Below are 20,504 nucleotides of genomic sequence, written 5' to 3'. Positions count from 1 at the left end.
TACCATTTATGGAGAAAGGAACTAGGATAAAGTAGCTTCATAGTTTAGGAATTTTTAAAAAGATTTTATTTATTTATTCATTCATTCATGAAAGACACACAGAGAGAGAGAGAGAGAGAAGCAGAGACACAGACAGAGGGAGAAGCAGGCTCCATGCAGGGAGCCCGACGTGGGACTTGATCCTGGGTCCCCAGGATCAGGCCCTGGGCCAAAGGCAGGGGCTAAACCTCTGAGCCACCCCAGGATCCCCCATAGTTTAGGAAATTTAAGTTTAGAAAAGTATATCTGAGATAAACCCAGACCCCTAACCACCCGGTTCCTTCAGAATTATCTCTGTCTAAACAGCAAGTCAACCAAGGAGGTATTCACTGCCTCAGAAATCATCTCCTAGAGGTCCTTCCAATCATCTTTCTTGATTTGGTGGCTCCAAGAGTCAGTTTTCTGATTCGAATTTTAAGTTTTTACATCCGTCCTCTGTAACGCAGTTCCTTTGTCTTCGAAGCCACCCAACATGCTCTTGAACCGTCTAAAACATGTTTTTTCCTTTCCAGCGGTTATCAGAAATGTTCACAAACGTCAGGCCTCGTCTGGTAATTTCACCAGAGCGGATAATCTTCAACTAGGTGTTCAGTCAATCAACCTCCAGCCTGAAGTTGTCAAATACCCGCGGTCCGTAGGTAAACACCGCAAACTCAATCACCTATATATGTAAGACCAGGGTCAATACCAAGCCTCCCAACCACTTTCCCCCCTCTCCCTGCTGCTCTAAATCCCGTGAGGAATACATTCGGAAGGTAATTCAATGAAAGAAAACAGGGGCGGTCCCAACATCAGCCAGAGAGGAGGGGGGAAAAAGGCGAATTTAAGGCTAGTATCTTCCAAAACACTGATAACCCTGGCACAGAGTTTTTGGGACGCAGTTAACTCGACACCCCAACGTGGATCCCATAGAGATCCCACAGGACCAGGAGGTCCTCGGTCCCCCGTCCCAGGACCCCCGGGACTGGAGGACCGGCCAGAACAGCCCGCCGCGAAAACAAGTTCACCCTTCGGGGTCCGAGCCCAGGGGGCGGCCGCGACGTCAGCGCCGGTCGCCCCCGCCGCGAGGACCAAGGCCCCACAAAGGGGCACGGACCCCCAAGTCCAGAGGGAGACGCCAAGCCTCCGCCGCCCTCCTCGCCCGAGGCCGTCGGCCCCGCCCCCACCCGCCGGGACTACCCCCGCCCCTCGCCCCCGCGGAGACCGCGGAGCTACCGCTCGCGCCGCCCCTCCCCCACCGCAGAGCCGGCGCGAGCCTCCGCACCTCCCCCGCTCCGGCAGCCTCAGGTCCCGGAGACACCGCCCCCACAAACCGGGCAGCCGCCGCGGAGCTCTATGGGGGCTGGAGTCCGCGAGGCGGCCTTTGTGCGCCTCGGAGGCGGAGCTGGGACTACTACTCCCACAATGCTCCGCGCCCGCCCCCGCGCCTTCGGCTTCCCGTCGCCCACAGACTACATTTCCCGACAGCGCTCGCGGCTCTCCCGCCCTCCCTCCCGAGACACGAGCCGAACTGGGCGTCAGGTCGGGGAGCGGGTCGGGTTCCCGCTCGCCGCCGCCGCCGCCCCCCGCAGCGACTCTCCCGCCTCTCCCACCGCGCCGGCCGCAGGAGCTGCATCGCCAACTCTGCTCGGCCGTGGAGCCGCCGGCCCCGGAGCACAGAGCCCGGGACGCAACGCGCCGAGCCCCTCATCACCTCCAGCCCGGGCGACCCCTCCCGGGTCCGCCTTCGCTCTGCGCGGCCGCCGGAGCCCCCGGCCCTGAGCGGCTCCGCGGCCCGGCGCCCGCATCCCCGGCCCCTGCACTCCTGTGGCCGCCGCCCCCCACCCTGAACATGGACTCCGACTCTTGCGCCGCCGCCTTCCACCCGGAGGTGAGTGAGGGCTGCGTCCCGACCGCCCCTGACCACCCCCACTCCCGTCCCGTGCTCCCCGCAGCCGGACCCCCGCCGGCCGAGCGCCGCCCTCCCCTCCCCCAGCCTTCCCTCGCCGCCCCCTTGGGCGCCCAACCCCGCCCCCCACTCGGGCCCGCGCCCGGTCCTCCCCGCCCGCCCTCGCCTCGGCGCCCCCACCGCGGTGGTCCCCGTCCTCCCGGCGCCCCGTCCCTCGGGCCGCCGCGCCCACCCCTCCCCGGCCTCGCGTAGCCCCGGGACCTGTCTGCGCCCCCGGCCCCTCCCCGCCGGCTTGGCTTACTCCTTCCCCGCCCCCGGGGACTCGGGCACCGCCGCCGCCTCCTCGCGTTCCCGCTTCCCCGCGGGTCCCCCGCCCCCCTCCCGGAGGGGCTCGCGGTCCCCCTCGGACGGGGACTCCGCTCCGCGCGCCCCCGCCGGCTCCCTTAATCCCCCGGGCCCGGTAGTCCGCGCCCCGCCCCCTGACTCCCGCGCGGCCCCCGCCCCCTCCGGCGCCGGGGGCCTAGTCCCGCCGGGTCCCCACCCCCGCAAACACCCGAGTGGAGCCCCCCACCCCCGGCGCGCTCTCCTCCCCCTGCGGGGCCCCCGCCCCCCGCCCCCCGCCCCCCGGCCGCGGGCTCTCTCGCCCCGCCCCGGCTCCCCCTCCTTCCGGGGATCGGCCCTCGGTTCTCCCGGGCGGCCCCTCCGGCGCGCCGGCCTCGGTCCCCTCTCTCTCCTCCCGAGGCCCCCGGGGCCCGGGTGCGGGTCCGGCAGCGAGCGGGTGGGGGAGGCGGCGCGGGGCGCGTTCGCCGGCCGCCTCGCCGCCTCGGGGGTTCGCGGGGCCCAGCGGCCCCGGACCCCGAATCCTGCCCGGCTTCCCGCGCCCCCTCCTCCGCGGGATGGGCCCCGCACCTTCCGGGGCCGAGTGTCGGCGGGGGGCGGTTTCGGCTTCCGCGGAGGGCGGGGAGGGGGCCGCACCGCCATCTGCTTTTCCTAAAGGCGGCGAGGCGAGCGGGCGGGCGGGCCGGGCGGGGGTGGCGCGGGTCCCTCCGCCCCCGGCCCCCGGGCGCCGCCGCCTTCCCCTCGGAGGCCAGGCCCCCGGCCCAGTCGTGCGTGTTCCCCGCCGAAATAAAAGTTCTCCCCGAGAGTTTGAGGCCCGAGGGCTGCGGCCCTCCCATCGCGGCCGGAGCGCGGCGGTCAGTGCTTCCCGGGATGGGGGCAGGGTCTCTCCGACGCAGGAAATGCCGGGGACCGCGCCGGGGTCGGAGCCCCGCCAGCCTGCGCCCCCCTCGGCGTCCGGGCGGCCGGGGGTGGGGGGGCGGAGGTGGTCGGGTGGAACCAGCTGGAGAAAATGAGTGGAGCCCTTGGAAGGGAACCTGCGGGCAGCACGCCGGGGCCGGGCCGCTTTCTTGGCCCTCCGACCCGGGGTGGGGCGGGGAGGGGCCGGGAACCCACCCTCCAGTTTCCTGTCCCGTTGGTCCCAGCAGGGTAGTGGGTCCTTGGGCCCTGGCAGTGGCAGCGGAGCACGTCAGGATGGGGTTGGGTGGGTGGTAAAGTGCATTAAGCACACCTCAGTAAATACGCCAGTCGAATAAACCAAAATAGAGTAGAGTGGTTTTGCTTAGTAGCAAATAAGGTTCTTTCTCCCAGGGCTGTTCTTCCTCAAGGAGAAAAACCCTTCTTGTTGAGGGCATTTCTAGATTGAATGGAGACAGGACGCACAAGCCAAAAACCCTCTCGTGTTTCGTCTTCCAGGCGCAAGTAAACCCAACCCAACGATTCTGGTTCGTTTTCTGAGTCAGAGAACGTTTGGGTGCTGGCCCCCTCAATGTGGGGTGCTGGCAGGGCAGGGAAAAGTGAGCAGTGCTAGGAGGAGGGGTCCACCCACAGCCTAGGCTGGGGAGGGGTCAGGCCTCAGTGAGCTTTCTAGGATAAGCAGCAGTTGACTTCTGAAGTCATTTAAAATACTTTGATTACAGCTGCAGCTGGAGTTTATTTTCAAAATGGAAAATCTGTAACAAAAAAGTAGTTATTAGAGCTCCTGATAGGCCTGCAGACAGCGATAGATAATGTCGGAAAATGCGGCCGGAACACCAGAAAGCAGACTCTTGTACATGTTTTTATCTCCTGCCCAGTTTCCCAGTGTGCTTGGCATAACATCACAATACCCCCCTTTCAGCCTTCTGAGTACAGTGTTATTTCTTGACCCAAACCTACCTTATCTTGTTTCTAGAGTGTTTGTAAATCTAGCAGTGTATTTTCTAGTGGTTGACAATAAAAGCTCCAGCTGGCTTAGTTTTGTTTCTGTGACTCCACCTACAAGTGCCTACTCTGAAATACACCCCATTTTCTCGCCTGCTCACAGGAGTGCTCCCCCAGTTACAAGAGGCGCAGGACTGTGGAGGATTTCAACAAATTCTGCACCTTTGTTTTGGCCTATGCTGGCTACATTCCTTATCCAAAGGAGGTAACCTTCAGTGTTTCTGCCCCCTTCCTGCTGGCAGGGAAACCAGTGGTGGGTTGGGGGTCTGGAAGGGGCTGTTTGGGAGGACTCCAGAGAGCTATCGGGTAGAAATCTTTCTTAAAAACTTAGCCCAGCCTGGGAGGTGGTTCCTAAAAGTCTGCTGGACAATGCGGGCTTGTCTGTAAATTATTTAATAAACTTGGGGTGTTGATTTGCAAATAGCATGTCTGATGTCCGTCTGCTCTGAGTCTCCAGTGCTTACTGGGCGGCTGCAGTGGCCGGCCAGTGTTCTTGGCCCTCAGAACAGGAGAGAGGTGCTGTTACTTCTCCCCATTTTAGAGATTAGGACACTGGGGCACAGGCCTGGGATTCAACTGGATAGTTAGGCCTGGTCCACACTGTCTTTCCTGCTGAGCAGTTTCCCTGATGCACATCATGTTGCAGAATCTTCAGGGAACTTTGGCCCAAATCCCGTGTATTGTAAGGATATTTCTTTTTCCTTGTTAAGTAGTGGGCAGGTCTGAAGACCACTTTGTCATGGTGCTCAAACTCGTACAGGGCTAAAAAGAAAGGAATATGGTATTTCTAAGAGACCAAACCCCAGTATTGCTTTATCATTTCTTTTGCTGTGTACGTAGGTAAATGTGTCCTTTGTGCCCAGCAGAATGTTGCCACTATTAGCAAATAAATGCTTGAATGGTCTGAGGAACTGTAGGGATTAGCTCACTGCTTTGGGGCAGTAATTACCTAGTTTGATTTTGCAATATTTGGGGGTATCTCCATTTTTTAAAAAAAAGAGTATCAGGAAATCCTCAAAACTATTTTAAATTCATTTAATTAAACAAAAAATAACGCCCCTTGGGAGGGCAAACGGAAAGGAGAGATTCTACAATCCAAGAAAGATAAGTGGGTATGAAAAGATATCCTTGGCACCCTTCTAGATATTTACTAGGCATCGAATAAGTTTCCTGGCTCTGGAACAGGGGCTAAAGGTTCAGCAAGGGAAGGTCTTCCTCCTGGTGGGTTAACATTCTGTCTGGAAGGTCACAGTAAAGTACTCATGACACCATTCCTAAAGAGTCCTGCTTATGAGAGCCAAGAAGGCCTGTTTCTGATAGCCCTCGTCTGTAGGCCTGACCTGGCTGGGGGTGCCTGGGGAGGCTCTGTTTGGGGCTAGCTCTTATTGCTGGGAACCAGTCAAAACACTTGGGCCCCCTGCTACCTCTGCTTCTGTCTTTTCAGGAACTCCCTTTGAGGAGCAGCCCCAGCCCTGCCAATAGCACGGCTGGCACCATTGACAGCGATGGCTGGGATGCTGGGTTCACTGATATCGCTTCCACCGTGCCCCTGCCAGTCTCTGACCGCTGCTTTGGCCACCTGCAGCCCACCCTTCTGCAGCGAGCCAAGCCCAGTAACTTTTTGCTGGACAGAAAGAAGACGGACAAGCTGAAGAAGAAGAAGAAGAGGAAGCGAAGGGACAGTGACGCGCCAGGGAAGGAGGGGTACATGGGGAGCCTGTTGAAGCTGGAAGCCGCTGATCCCTACGTAGAGACCCCCACAAGTCCCGCTCTGCAGGATATCCCCCAGGCTCCCGGCGACTCCTGCTCAGGCTGGGACTCTGATACGCCTTCCAGTGGATCATGTGTCACCGTGTCACCTGATCAGGTCAAAGAAATAAAAACTGAAGGCAAACGGACTATTGTCCGGCAGGGAAAGCAGGTGGTGTTCCGGGACGAGGACAGCACTGGCAATGATGAGGACATAATGGTAGACTCGGGTGAGTGGCCCTTGAAGGACTGCCATGGTGGTGGTGGCTGGTGGTCCAAAGAGCGGTCCCTTCCTTGGAGTGTGACAGCAGAGTGTGCCCCGCCATCTCTAGGAAGGAAGGTGGACATCAAGACATTTAGGAAGGGGGTGGTGGCAGCTAGAAACAGCTGAGATTCCAGGACAGGCCTCAAAACATGAAAATAAATGTAGCTCCTAAAGTAAACCTCTCAAAAAAAAAAAAAAAAAAAAAAAAGTAAACCTCTCACGGTTAATTCCTGGTGCCATACACTTCGATTACTCCACTCTGAGAGGGGAGGGCTGCCCTGACCTTCAGTGAAAGTTGACACCTGATCAAGCTTCCCTGTGGCTCAGCTGCTCTGCATCCCCCTTACCCTTGGGCTGGTGGGGGAGGGAACCGCAGGGGAGGGAGTGCAGGAAGTGCTTTCTCCTCACCTGTTTCTCTCTGTGCAGATGATGACTCCTGGGACCTCGTCACCTGCTTCTGCATGAAGCCGTTTGCTGGCCGCCCTATGATAGAGTGCAACGAGTGCCATACCTGGATTCACCTGTCCTGTGCGAAAATACGGAAATCCAATGTTCCTGAAGTGTTTGTCTGCCAAAAGTGCCGGGACTCCAAGTTTGACATCCGCCGCTCCAACCGGTCCCGGATGGGCTCACGGAAACTGTTTCTGGACTGACTGTTGGTGAGCGAGGAGAGCATGGGTGAGGAATCAGAAAGGATGAGGAGCCTCTCAGCCCCTCCCTTAGTTGAGCACAGGACTCTCAGCTCTGGTGCGGGCAGACCCCTGCCATTCAGGTGCCTAAGCAAAAGGACAGGCTGTCCAAGGTATAACCTGTATATAGCCAGTGACTGAATAAAATCCTCGTTGGCCAAAGCTGCTGCTAGAGCTGTGTTCTCTGCAGTGGAGGTGGACTAGCCACCCGAGTACAGTGGGTTCGGTTCAGCTAAAAATGAGGGTACATGGTAGTTGTGAATTCTTTGCTATCATTGTTAACAAACTCCCGCTGGTTGGAACCCGTGCTAGCTGTTTTCCTGCTTCCGCTGTCTTGGGAGAGGAGATGTTCAGTTTCCCAGGCCTGTTAACGAACAGCCATACGTGTAAGCTTTTTCTCAAGTGTAAGTCTTTGACCATAAGTGTCTGTACAGCAACCATCGAGCTGCCCCTACCTTCGTGGCCTGCCTTCTCCCTGCCTTGGCTGGTTGGTGCCTGTGGGTCCCCTCGGGCTGCAGGCGAGAGTCCTCTGGTCTCACTTAGAGGAACACTGGGGCGGCGGTGGCCATTGATCCCTCGGTTTCTTTCTGTTTGTTAAAAGGGACAGTGTGCAGCCACTTCCCGGTGGAAAGGGGTTTGGTTGGGGGGTCGAGGTGGCCCATGTTCATAACTCAGTTTCCTGTTTTGCACGATGTAAAAAACAAAAAACAAAAAAAAAAAAAACCTGTCTTTTTGCACGATATAGCCAAAAGTATTGGCAGATTTCTGCTGGGGTGCCCATTCCAGTTGGTGTGTGAGGTCCTCGGGGTGCCCAGGCGAGCTGTTTTCAAGTGAGAGGGCACTTAGGTTCACCTGTCCTCCTCTCTTTCCCTCACTGTATTCCAGGAGCGACGTAAAATTTAGGCAGTCACTGGGGAACGGCGTTCCTCTACATAAGGAAGTAGAGAAGACTTGAAGGCCTCTCCTGTGGTGGTATGCCTTCTTAGAGGCTGGCCTGCTGGTTTCACGGGGCAAGGGTAGGATATGAAGCCCCCTCCCCCTTTTTTTGGTCTGAAATTGGTGAGTGAGCTATAGGGTAACATTGGGCTCCAGGAATACGCACTGAACTGTGCAGACCTCCTTAGATCTGAACTAGGACCCTGGACTGGGAGCCCCCTGAGCAGGGCAGCCCTGGAGAACCCCAGCACTTTGTGTTTGTAGTTCCTGCAGGGCACTGTCCGAGGGCCTGGTACCCTGGACTTCAGGTGGCTTGGGCCTGGAGGGAGAGGAAGGCTCCCACCTTTTCTGAGGCTGACAGTGCTCTTTAAACGGTTCAAATACTCTCTCAAAAGTGTGGTGTTTTTTTTTTTTTTTTTTTGGTAAGTGGACGGGTGTGTCTTCATACACGTTTCTTGTGAAGCATGAAAAGGGAAGAAGGCCCAAGATGGTCATATTTATTTACAGCAGGGTGGACTCCTGTCTCTCTGCGGGGGGCCTTGATGTGGCATCCTCTTGCAGGGCCACCAGGGGGGCTCTCTGTTCATATTCTCTCCCTTAGGCACAAAGGGGGTTTGAACTCTAATTGGCCGATCAGAGCCCATTTTCTGTGCTAGTGTCTTTCATGCTTCACCAGCCAACTGCTTTTTGTTTTGTTTTGCTTTTAATTCTGTTGCTTATATTAACACAGAAATAGAGATATATTCTGAAACCCAGTTTATCGTGAAGATCCCCAAGGGAGAAGTTCTGCTGTAGAGAAAAATAGTAAGAAGCGGGCTTAGAAACCACCTTCTCCCCAGACAACTGTCTGGCTCGGATGAGGGCAAACGTCCAGGAAAAGTTGGAGAGGAATTTGCCAAAGATCTGCCCCATGACATTGCCTGTCCAGTGTCTTCACCATGAGAATAGCCAAAGTTCCAAAGTGTTTTTCTTTTAAAAAACAAAAACAAAAAACCTCCACTAAGTTTTAAAAGTGCATTTAAGAATACATGTGATTTTAGAGTGGAACTGCCAGCCCTGGCAATTGCTGTATTGCTTTTAGAAAGTTCTATGCCTGGTGACACCTCTGGAAGGTACTTGATAATCATTTCGATCTGTTTCCTTCATTTCCTTTTTGTTCTTTTAACAGATCTATCTATCCCTGTGGGTGGTGTCTAGGAATTCAAGACACCTTGGTTTTTGTGTTCACTTGAGCTGGGCAGCTGCAATCAGCTTTATGCAAATTAGGCATGGCCCATCTAGGGGCTCCTGGTTGGTGGCTAATAAAGTGAGGAGAGGGAAAGATGTCACCCCAAAAGTAAGCACCTCTCATTGGCATTGGCCAGGCCAGACACTTAACATCGTTTACATGGTTCTGTGTAATTATAAAGTTTATGTGTATAAAGCGAAGCTGTTTCTGTGAAACTGTATATTTTGTAAATAAATATATTGCTACTTTGAGGTTCATGCCTAGCTTCAGGTGTTTGTTTTCTGTGGGGGTGGACAATGGTTTTTCTCCTCCCTTCATCACCCCCAAACCGGGATGACAGAGACCTGGGGAGATAAAGTGCCCACAACTCTTCATTTACTTTTCTAGTAAATTCTCCAGGATCAAACCACAGTATGAATAGACATGAATCGCTTTCACAGTTTCATCATGCTGTGGATTGGCTTAAATCCCAGTGAGTAGTTACCTGCTTTGTTAAAAGCTGCAGTCTCCTCCGAGGTTCTGCAAGCAGGTTTGCAGTCTCCCAGAGGTGCTCATTCTGTCCCTTTACACTTGGGGGTCCCCACTGCCCCTGCCTTTTCTTTGAGCTGTGTCTGCCCACCTCTAATCTGGGACCAACTAGTGGTCACCTAGTACCTCCTTTCTGAGCAGCCAAAACCTACGTATCAACACCTCTTAAAACCTCGGAGATCCTGGCCAGGTTGGGCTGTGAGCCGTCTGTGGTATCCAGGTGTTCAAGGCTGTTGGTGGGTGTGTCTTGGCTCCTCAAAGCAAGGAGGTGAGGGCCCCGGGCTTCGCGAACGGGTGGAGCTTGCGCCGGAGGCGCTGTTAGGGGCGTCGGGCCTGGGTGGGGCCCGGGAGCACCTCTAGTCGTGATACTCCGGAGTCCACCTGACTTGCGGGTCCGCAGGGAGCGCCCAGGGAGTTGACCCCGGAGCAGAGCGGAGGCAGCCCCGCCTTCCGCCCCTCCCCGCCCCGCCCCGCCCGCAGGCCCCGGCCTGGCCCCGCTGGCCCCGCCCCCCGTGGCCCCGCTCGGGTCTTCAGGCCTCCAGTGTCGGGCAGGCCCCAGCCGGCCTGCTGGCCCCGCCTCGCTCGCCGGACCCCGCCCCCCGTGGCCCCGCTCCAGTCCGCAGGCCTGGCTGTGCCCTGTGAGGCTCCGCCCCGCCCGCTAGCCCTGTCTCGGGTAGCCCCGCTCGGGTCCGCAGGCCCCGCCCCGCTCGCCGGCCCCGCCCCGCTCGCTGGCCCCTCCCCCTGCAGCTCCCGCTCGGGTCCGCGGGCCCGCCGCCGCCATCTTTGTTAGGGGCAGCTGGGCCTGGCGTCCGGAGATGCCGAAGTCGTGCGCGGCCCGGCAGTGCTGCAACCGCTACAGCAGCCGCAGGAAGCAGCTCACCTTCCACCGGTGAGGGGCAGGGGCGCCGTGGGGCGCGGGGGCCCGGCTTCCGACCCGCCTGGCGCCCCTGGGAGCCCGAGGCCTGGCGCGCCGGGCGGGGACGGCCAAGGGCGTGCAGCCGGGTCCTCCGCGGAGGGGCCGGCGGCCCGGGGACAGGGGGATGCCCCGCGGCCTGGGCGCGTGGGGAGACGATCGGAGAGGCCGAGCAACCTGCCCAAGGCGCACAGCCTTACCCCCACCTCGGCTGGGGCGGTCGCTTGCGGAGGAGGCCGGGGTGGGTCTCCGGGTCCGCAGTCCTGGGGAGTCAGCCCCTCCCCGAGACCCGATCTTGTTCTCAGATGCAGCCTGGAACGCGGCTGGTGCTCCGTGCGTGCGGGCTGAATGCGTCTCCGAATGAATGAGTGGTGGTGACGCCGGGGGTTCGCCCCGGCCAGGCCTCGGGTCAGGAAGCTGGGGAGCGGAGCCCTGAGAACGTTCCAGGGTGTTGGGGAGCGCGGCCGGCCCTGCAGCCCTGCAGCCCTGCAGCCCGGGCAGGAGGCTTGGAGCCTGTCCTCGCGCTCCCGGCGCTCGCAGCGTGTCGGCCCTGGGCCCCTGTCCCGGGTCCCGGCCCGGCCCCTGCCCGGGAGAACGCAGCTTCCAGCCACCGCCGCCTAGAGCGCGACCCCCAAGGCCAGCTGCACTGTCTCCACCGCCCCTCCCATCACCATTTTCCTTCTCCCAAGTGAAGGTTTTTATTGAAGTAGACCTACAGAAAAGCACACAAATGATAATTCCATGGCCCAGGCCATTCCGCAAAGTGAACACCTGTGTGACTGTGAACCAGAACATCAGCCCCTGGGGAACCCCCTCCCCCACCCCCGGACATCCCCCAGAGTGGCCCGCATCCTGCCTTCTGTCCGAGCCCGGTGCTCTGGCTTGGGTTGAACTTGACACACCAAGTCCTATGCTGTGCTTTCTTGTGTCTTTTGCTCATGTTTATGAAGTCACCTGTACTTGGAGTGGCTGCCCTGCCTTCCTCCCCATCTCTTGAGGTCCTCTGCTGAATGAATATGCCAGAATTGACTTGTTCTAGAAGGAAAGGGCATTTGGGTGTTCCTGTATTTTGGCCATGACAGGCCCATGACTCCTGCTCAGCCCTCTCAGCCAAACCCACCTCTGGCTGTGCCCCCAACATGCTGGGTGCATCCCAGTGCCTTTATTCTTGCTCTTCCTTCTGATAAGACGACAACAACGTCGGCTGGCTCTCCTGCTTCTTGCAGCCTCTGCTCAGATGTCACCTCCCAAGAGGCCTTCATGACCACTGCCTCCCTTTATTCATTTGTTTTTAAAAGATCATTTATGTATTTATTCATGAGAGACACAGAAGAGAGGCAGAGACACAGGCAGAGGGAGAAGCAGGCTCCCCATGAGGAGTCCGATGTGGGACTCCATCCCAGGACCCCGGGATCATGACCTGAGCCAAAGGCAGATGCTCAAGCACTGAGTCACCGAGATGCCCCCTACTCTTTTTTTTTTTTTTTAATTTTTATTTATTTATGATAGTCACACACAGAGAGAGCGAGAGAGGCAGAGACATAGGCAGAGGGAGAAGCAGGCTCCATACACCGGGAGCCTGACGTGGGATTCGATCCCAGGTCTCCAGGATCGCGCCCTGGGCCAAAGGCAGGCGCTAAACCGCTGCGCCACCCAGGGATCCCGCCCCCTACTCTTTATTCCTACACAGTTCTGTATCTGTTGGGTCTGCTGTCTGTTTTCCTGTTCTAGAATGTAGGCTCTCTGAGGGTGGGGCTGTTTGTTCCTTCCCACATCCCAGTGCCTGGGACAGGGCCATCCCTGGGGGAATGGACACTGGCTCAGCCTTTGAGTACTCAAAGACTAATGGACCAAAGCCTTTGGAAGGCTTTCTGGCCACGTTCATGGCCTCACATTGCACACTAAGGATACTGTAAACTGGCATGACAGAAGCTTCCAGAAATAGGATGTAGTTTAACAGAGTTACTCAATTTTCGAAGCTGTCTGGTAAAATACCATGTGGTATTTTCAGAATTGCAGCGAACCCCACGGTGTTGACTTGAGCTTCGCAGATTCCTCTATGTCTCCCTCCTTTGCTTCCCAGGTTCCCATTCAGCCGCCCGGAGCTGCTGAAGGAATGGGTGCTGAACATCGGCCGGGCCAACTTCAAGCCCAAGCAGCACACGGTCATCTGCTCAGAGCACTTCCGGCCCGAGTGCTTCAGCGCCTTTGGAAACCGCAAAAACCTGAAGCAGAATGCTGTGCCCACCGTGTTTGCCTTTCAGGACGCCACGCAGGTGAACACACCACTGTCGTTACATCTCCACTCAGGCCTCCAGGGCGCCCGTGCAGGTGTTTGCAGGGGCAGTGGGGGCGGAGGCTGACGAGTGCAGGGAGGGCAGCGCTGTCAGGCCCCTGGGGTCCAGAGCCCGGTGGTCCTGCTGGCTGTGACCTTTGCTTTAGGTAACTTATAATTTAAAGCCCCTTTATTTATTTTTTTTAAAGATTTTTTATTTATTTATGAGTGAGAGACAGAGAGGCAGAGACACAGGCAGAGGGAGAAGCAGGCTCCATGCAGGGAGCCTGACGCAGGACTCGATCCCGGATTCCCAGGATCAGGCCCTGGGTTGAAGGCGGCGCTAAACCGCTAAGCCATCCGGGCTGCCCTAAAGCCCCTTTAAAAATGTATCAGGCGGGTAGCCTGGGTGGCTCAGCGGTTTAGCACCGCCTTCAGCCCAGGGCGTGATCCTGGAGGCCCGGGATTGAGTCCCACATCAGGCTCCTTGCGTGGTGGAGCCTGCTTCTCCCCTTCTCCCTCTGCCTGTGTTTCTGCCTCTCTCTCTCATAAATAAATAAAATCTTAAAAAAAAAAAATGTATCAGGCATGGGGCGCCTGGGTGGCTCAGTCTGTTAAGCATCGGCTCTTGGTTTTGGCTCAGGTCATGACCTCAGTGTTGTGAAATCAAGCCCAAAGTGGGGCTCTGTTGAGTGTGGAGTCTCTTTTTCTCCCTCTCTCCCTCCCTCCCTCCCCCTTTATTTCCCTCCCTCTGTGCGCGCCCCCCCCCCCATCACACTTTACAACCAAAAGCTGCTGAGGATTGTATTTATTTATTTGACATGGTGGGAGGGTGGAGTGTGCACAAGCAGGGAAAGTGGCAGGCAGAGGGAGAGAGAGAAGCGGGTTCCCCGCTGAGCAGGGAGCCCGATGTGGGGCTCCATCCTAGGACCCTGGGATCATGACCTGAGCTGAAGGTGATGCTTCACTGTCCGAGCCACCCAGGTGTCCCTGCGCATTTCATTTTTGCTGGCGTCACGTGGGCACGAGGCCACACAGTGAAGATCTGGCAACTGTGTTGAACTCAGACCCTTTCCTTCCGAGTGGACAGCCGGGGCCAGGCAGGGGTCAGTAAGCTGCAGGCTGTACTGCTGCCTCCCAGCATGTGCCACCCCGTGCTCCCAGGAGCTCTGGCCTGGGCAGAGATGGCTGGTACAGTTGGAGGGAGTCTGGGGACAGCATGGAGGGCACTTGGACATGGAAGGGACCTCTGGCTGGTTGGAGGGTTACAGGGCCCCAGAGGGTGGCAGGCATGGGTGGACTGTGGTTTTTCGGGTGAGGTGAGTGGGGATGTCGCTTTGGAAGGCTCCCTCTGGCTAGAGCCATTGGTGTCACAGATAAGTGCAGTCCTGGTGGCCTGAGCTGAAGCATGCGTGGATGTCAGAGCAGAGGGCCTTTTCAGATCTCGTGGGCTGAGACTGAGGTGGTCTGGGTGGGCTTGCTGAGCCCCCAGAGGGTGTGGTTCCTAGATCCTCTGAATTTGGCTCTGTGCCTGTGGAGTTAGATTTCCCAACAGGACATTGAGGGGGCCAACTCTGTGGGGTGGGATGTGCAGGTTTGGCTCAGGAGAGAGCTCATGCACGGTTGGGTGCAGAGGACTCAAGGGGAATGATACTGAATTTCATAAATCCCAAAGGTGTACTGAGTCCCAGGTGGTGGGCTTCACAGCGGGCACCTCTTTGAACCTGGAAGGCAAAGCAGTGGTGGAGCAAATCAGGGCCAACTGGTATCTGTGCTTGATTGTCCTGGGAGAGAGAGGGAAGAGAATTAAGGGTGTGGGGACTTGTGCATTGGGGCGCCTGCCCTCCATCTGAGCTTTGCACACACCTGCAGGCTTGTAGCCTCACTTTCTCCAAGTCCACGGTCACGTCGTCTGGAGGAGGTCGCCACCCCTCTCCCCCCACCTGCCTTCCCTTCGTGCTGGTTCTTTCCGGCTCCTTTGCGTTCCTTTACATTTGCTCTGATTCAGCTTCTCTCTTTGGTTCGCTCCCTGAGGGCAGGGGTTTGTTTCATGGCTTATTCCCAACACCTAGAAGGTTTTGTTGTTATTTCAATATGGAAGACCCTTTTTTATTTGATATATATTGCCCACTTTTATTTTGTTGCCGTAAGAACACTTACCGTGAGACCTGCCCTCCCGGCAGAAGTCTGAGTGTCCCGCACAATGCTGGAGACCACAGGCGCGGTGTGCAGCCCGGCTAGACGTCGCCTTCCTGCTGGTCTGAACCCCGTGCCCGGGTTAACTACCTCCTCTGTCCGTGCCTGTGGCTAAAGGACTTTGATTGGTTCTCACACCTTTGTGGTGAGATTTGAAGGGAGCTCACAGTTTAACAACGTGGGGCGGCATCTGCAAGCCTGCCCCTGGGTGCTGTCAGTACCCCGGGGCCCTGGGGCTGGTGGCAGCTCTGGGGATGCCCAGGAACCCGAGTCGATGTTCTCTCCTATGTGGCTGCCAGTCTTTGAGCCAAATTTGAGTCACCTATGTGCCCAGAATGTCAGGCTGTGGGGTAACACATATGAATGAGGTCCCTGGCTTCAGGGGGCCTACGATCTGGGGACAGCTTTTGGGAGAGCGGGCCAGTGGTTGGTGACCAGAGCTGGGCTGGGCTCAGCACCATCTGCCTTGACATGGGCTGAGCGGGGGAGTCAGACATGCATGTGGCCGGGCACCTGGTGGGGGATCTCGGGGTGATCCCTCGAGCCCTGGGGAGCTGAGCCCCAGGGCCCATCTGTGTACAGTGCTCTGTGCCCCCTGCAGCTGGCGAGGGAGAACGCAGACCCGGCCGGCGGGGACACAAACGTGGACTCTCACAAGGAGGTGAGTGCCAGTGCAGCCCCGCCAGGACTGAGGCTTGGTGGGGACAGAGCCGCAGCGCCCGCCCCACCCCGCCCGGTCTGCGGGGCTTTGTTGTGCCCACCTCATAAACCAGGTTTGGGATCCTGTGTCTCCCTAGAGAAGGGAAAGCAGAGCCTCCCGTGCCTGCTTCCCAGTAACACCAGCCAGTCCCAGTTGGCAGGCGGTGCGGCTGGTGCCCGATTCCTCAGGGTCTGACCCCCAGCCTGTGAGGAGGAGGCTGGCTGTGGGGCAACCCTGGCCCTGGCCATCCTGGGACAGCACAAAGGGCTTCCGGGGGCTTTACCCACTTCTGCCCTGCCGTCCCCAGGTGGCCTCCGAGGTGGTGCCTGCAGAGTGTGGCTGGGGGAGGAAGCTGGAGGCTGCCCTGGAAGTGCTGCCCCCGATGGCCAGCGGCCCTGCAGAGCAGGTAAGGGTGGAGCGGTAAGGTGCTGGGCCGGGCCCTAGGGGGTGTGCGGGCTGGTGGCCTCTGCAGGCCGATTCGCTTCACACCGCCCGAAGCGAACTGGTGCCCAGGCCGAAGTGCCATGGCTCGTGGCCCTGAGTTCAGAGCGCTCCAGTAACAGGACGGCCACAGTTTGGGCAGATGAAGCTCTCAGGAGTCCTGTGGGAAGGGAGGCCTCCCTGGCCCCCACCTGTCGCCCACCTGTCACCTGGGTTCCACTTTGCCTTCACGTGCCTCTGTCCTTGGGTCGCCTCTGTCATCAGGTCGTGCCGCGGAGACTGCAGGGAACTCAGGCCCCTGCCCAGCAGGCCAGCCCCAGCCCTGCACAGACCTCCGACCACAGCTACGCCCTTTTGGACTTAGATGCCCTAAAAAAGAAACTCTTCCTGACTCTGAAGGAAAATGAAAAGCTCCGGAAGCGCTTGAAGGCCCAGAGGCTGGTGATTCGGAGGATGTCCAGCCGCCTCCGCGCACACAGGGCTGGGCCTCCGCCAGAGCCACAGAGCTGAGCCCCTGGCAGGTGGGGGCCGTGGACCCCGAGCCTTGCCGCTGATGTCAAGTGACAGGAATGCCATGCCGGGTGGGCCACGCGGAAGGAGCCCAGGCCACCTCAGGGGAAGAGTAGTTGCAGCAGCCCAGGACAGGGTGGACCTCGAGCAAGGGGACCGAGCCTGCTGTCCTTTCAACGAAAGCTGGGTGGTGGGGTGTGTGTGTCTTGAGAACCGCAGGATGAAGCGGGCCTGGAGGCCATGTGGCACACACTCCCCCAGTGGGGAGAAGTGCATCCCCTTGAGGGGCGGCTGGGCCCGGGGCAGGACACGAGACGGGGCAGTGTGGCCCCCATCGCCTGGGCGCTGGCTCTGAGTGGCTGAGACTGGCCTCTGTTCCTGGCCTGGTGTGACAGAGCAACAGAATAAAGTGTCTTTTTATGCTGCAGGGTCTCCTTTATTTAAAAACTAGTACACGTGTCTCCCGTTTCTCAAGAGTTTGTTTTTACAACAGACCTGCATTAGTACCTGTTTTTGCTAACCTAAAGAAATTTGAGGATTTTCATTTTTATGGCAAAAGGCACAGGCAAAAAAAGCAACGAGTGTGTGTTTTGCAGTGGCTGAGAGGGAACCAGGGCACTGCCCGTCCCTCCCCGGGAACTAGACTCAGCCTCGAGCCCCTGAGCCCCCAGAGCGCTGGGCCGTCTGAGAGTCTCTGGTTCCACTCCGTTTCATGCAGCCATTAGTAAGATGTGTCCTAAGGTATCCAAAAAAAAACCAAAAGGTGATTTATTGGATCTGGGAATGCTCACATTTTTTCCAAAAATTAATGGTAATTGCTTCTTTGCTTTAAGCCATTTCGGCTTATGAAAGTTTCCACAGGAGTGCTCTGTGTTCAGAATGGGGGGAGGGGGCTGAAGGCTAATTTGAAGGTCTCTCTCCTCCCTACTTTGTGGCTGCTGAGAAGATGGACTTCCTGTGTCCTCTTGGAGAACGGGCAGGGCATGACCACCTCTGACTACAAAAAAAAAGGTGACTTGACTTAAAATAGCAACAACAAAAAGCTCCTAAATGAAACCACCCCCAGGAAAACAAGGATACTCGCCTAAATGATCTCCTGACCCTGGACTCTGTTTCTCAGGCAGAGGTCTCATGTGGAAACCACAGCTTCAGGTTCAGCCCATGGTTTCCATAGTGAAGGCCAGGGAGAAGGGAGGGCGTGAGGGCAAGAGGAGGGGGCACGTCCTTACTTTGCTCACCCTTGAAAATGAACATACAGATGCATTAAAATACCATCCCCAGTTTTCAGGAAAGGTTTATTGTGATAAGAGAGTGCCTTCTGTACAGTCCATTTCAGACAAAATTAAGAGAATCAGTGCCCCAAAGAGCCACCTGCCATGGAGGGAACACATGGCTGCGTCCAAAGGCAGTTCACGCCACGCTTATTGCACGATTTACATTCAGAGCAGCAGCTCGTAGAGAAACTTCTTTAAATGGAGATAAATATTACAGAATTGGACAACCTGAACTGTTTTGAAAACTGGAGGAAGAGAGTATTAGCGATGACTCTGGGACCACTGCCAGGAGCGAAGCCTGATTTTAGCAACAGCTGCAGGGGGCTGTCAGAACCACCACCAAAGAGCCAGGGCCTCTTTGCTCATCAGTGACTCGCAGTCACCAGACAGAGCAGGCGGTTCAGGAGCATTCTAGCTCCTAAGGGCTCTGCATCCCCAGAAGAGGCAGGTGAAGGAAGAGGGTCTGGGGAGCAGACACCACAGTCCCCTTAGAGGAGAGAGTTGGGACTAGCGGAGGTGTGGGAGCAGCAGCGCCACCTGCCAGCCGCGTACAAGCAAGTGAGGCTCAGGCCGCCTTGCTCTCCCAGCACCGGGGATTTGGCAAGTACCTGAGCCAGGGTCCAGGGTCCTTTCCACTCTGCCCGGCCCTGCCCCATGCTTCCCCCTCCTCCGGTCCTCTCCCCTGTCCTGTGCTCCAGTGTTGGGGGCAGAGGCATGTCAGCTGAGCCGTTGGGGGGCGGGCTGTGAGGGACGTGAAGGTGGATTGGCTCACACCTGCCTTTTGCCCCCAGGACATGGGTGGCTCCTGGGAGGAAGGGACCTGTGACAGGGCTGGGCCTTGGGACCGGGGGTTACACCTCTCCAGTCCAAGCCACATGCCAGTGGAATGATTCAAGAAGTTCTGGGAGGGGGAAAAAAGACACTAATTTCCAAAGCCATTTGTTCTCAGATAAAAAGCCGATTTATAAACCCACACAATCCTCTCCAGATTCACTGGATAATATTTCAGCAGGAAAAAGTAGTTTTGGGAAGTTGACTGAACAGATGTTCACTTGTTCTGGAGACCTCTGCTCAAGAGAACTTCCTTTCCATTTTGTTTTCCATGCTCGGTGTGGATTTTAGGAAAAGTAGTTCACAGTCCTATGTGTGAGGGCAGGATGTTCCATAAATACCTCACATAGACTGAGCACTACTGGGTGGCTGCAGTCAGCACCCGGGCTCAGGAGCCTAGGGGCCCAGGGGCTGGGGCCTCCCCTCCAGGGACTCGATCCTTGGGTAAACAGCCACAGGCTGTGCTGCAGTTCTGCTTTGGGTGGGGCTGCCTCAGTCCTCCCTCCAGCACCCATGAACGCGGGGTGTCTGTGTGTCCCTCCACATCATTGATACGGTACCACCTTCTCTATAGGAATAATATAAAATAAACACATCTGATGTCTGGGTTTTTTCCCTGCTTCTGGATTTGTAGATTCTCAGGAAGATTTTTTGCAGCCTTTTGTAAATCTGGTTTCTCAAGCAGCTTATCCGTCTGTATCAATCCTGTGAGCTGTGAAAGACAAGACAAACTGTCCCAAAAGGCAACTCTTTCCACGCCTCTCTCCACTGAGGGGTTCAGCCATCACCTGACCAGAGGCTGCCTGGTCTAGAGTGGAGCACAGAACAGGCTGTGGAGAATCAACTGGTTCTAGAACATATAGGAGCAGCTGGGTTTGCCTCCTGCCCAGCCACCCATGCTGCAGTTTGCAAGCAAAGAGCTCAGTGAAATTCCACCTGGGAAGGAACACCACCCCTCCTCAGGGCAGCCCATCACGGGCTCTGAGCAAGTCCCTTGCTCCCAGGCAGATAACACAGGGTTAGGTGGCTGTCACCTCACACTCTGATGTCCCCAGTCCCCATCCGTGGCTGAGGGCCTACCCCCATTGGTACACAGGGCAGGTGACTGCAGAGGGGCAGCTACTCACACTGCTTTGGTATCCTAAGGGCCTCGTTGTCCAGTGCCATCACCTGGTGCAGGACGCCTCGGAACTGGTAAAGCACTTTCAGGTTCTTTTCCTCACCCACACACGGGTCGTAGAACCCCGGCAGTCCAGCCTGTAACAAACACGGTCTTACTCCATGGGGCCTCAGGCCCAGCACCACTGCTGTCTGCTGCCATCTGTGGTCAGTGTGGGCAGGCCTTGACTTTCCCTCAGGAGCTGCCCTCGAGAGATGCACACCATGACCCTGAGAATGTCAGAAAGTTGCCTATTGGGCAGCCCGGGTGGCTCAGCTCAGTGGTTTAGCGCCGCCTTCAGCCCAGGGCCTGATTCTGGAGACCCGGGTCGAGTCCCACATTGGGCTCCCTGCATGGAGCCTGCTTCTCCCTCTGCCTGTGTCTCTGCCTCTCTCTCTGTGTCTCTCATGAACCAACAAAATCTTTTTTTTTTTTTTTTTAATTTTTTTAAATTTATTTATGATAGGCACACAGTGAGAGAGAGAGAGGCAGAGACACAGGCAGAGGGAGAAGCAGGCTCCATGCACCGGGAGCCTGATGTGGGATTTGATCCTGGGTCTCCAGGATCGCGCCCTGGGCCAAAGGCAGGCGCTAAACCGCTGCGCTACACAGGGATCCCTGAAC

At 57.1% G+C, this 20,504-nt stretch overlaps 3 protein-coding genes and 1 long non-coding RNA gene across 6 annotated transcripts in view; 2 read left to right on the top strand and 2 right to left on the bottom strand.

Annotated features, from left to right (window-relative positions):
• Positions 1 to 43: 43 nt before the first annotated feature.
• LOC144310444 (uncharacterized) lies at positions 44 to 1,829 on the bottom strand. Its single transcript, XR_013376167.1, has 2 exons — positions 1,304 to 1,829; positions 44 to 700 (listed from the first exon to the last, which is right to left on the bottom strand). It is a non-coding gene; the product is annotated as an uncharacterized LOC144310444 (long non-coding RNA).
• On the top strand, positions 1,524 to 9,310 carry PHF13 (PHD finger protein 13). The gene is made up of 4 exons (XM_077891399.1): positions 1,524 to 1,909; positions 4,290 to 4,391; positions 5,631 to 6,165; positions 6,627 to 9,310. The coding sequence occupies exons 1-4, from the start codon at positions 1,871 to 1,873 to the stop codon at positions 6,851 to 6,853; spliced, it is 903 nt and encodes a 300-aa protein (XP_077747525.1). The 5' UTR covers positions 1,524 to 1,870; the 3' UTR covers positions 6,854 to 9,310.
• Positions 9,311 to 10,330: 1,020 nt separating this feature from the next.
• THAP3 (THAP domain containing 3) lies at positions 10,331 to 17,041 on the top strand. 2 transcript variants are annotated; one of them, XM_077891397.1, is made up of 5 exons: positions 10,331 to 10,470; positions 12,578 to 12,770; positions 15,567 to 15,626; positions 15,973 to 16,071; positions 16,371 to 17,041. In XM_077891397.1, the coding sequence occupies exons 1-5, from the start codon at positions 10,397 to 10,399 to the stop codon at positions 16,614 to 16,616; spliced, it is 672 nt and encodes a 223-aa protein (XP_077747523.1). In that variant the 5' UTR covers positions 10,331 to 10,396; the 3' UTR covers positions 16,617 to 17,041. The 2 variants fall into 2 exon arrangements, with proteins under 2 accessions (XP_077747523.1, XP_077747524.1); XM_077891398.1 differs by lacking the exon at positions 15,567 to 15,626.
• An 851-nt stretch (positions 17,042 to 17,892) lies between these two features.
• The window catches only part of DNAJC11 (DnaJ heat shock protein family (Hsp40) member C11), a 75,363-nt gene continuing 72,751 nt past the window's right edge, over positions 17,893 to 20,504 (bottom strand). For both annotated transcript variants that reach the window (XM_077891395.1, XM_077891396.1), the window contains 2 exons: positions 19,849 to 19,978; positions 17,893 to 19,433 (listed from right to left, as the gene is read on the bottom strand). In XM_077891395.1, the coding sequence (XP_077747521.1) occupies positions 19,408 to 19,433; positions 19,849 to 19,978 (156 nt within the window). In that variant the 3' untranslated portion in view covers positions 17,893 to 19,407. The remainder of the gene's footprint in view (positions 19,434 to 19,848; positions 19,979 to 20,504) is intronic.

The sequence above is a fragment of the Canis aureus genome, chromosome 3, assembly GCF_053574225.1.
Source record: "Canis aureus isolate CA01 chromosome 3, VMU_Caureus_v.1.0, whole genome shotgun sequence".
NCBI classification, from domain to species: domain Eukaryota; kingdom Metazoa; phylum Chordata; class Mammalia; order Carnivora; family Canidae; genus Canis; species Canis aureus.
The sequence above is the reverse complement of the archived record's forward strand: the minus strand, read 5'-3'. Positions and strand labels throughout refer to the sequence as shown.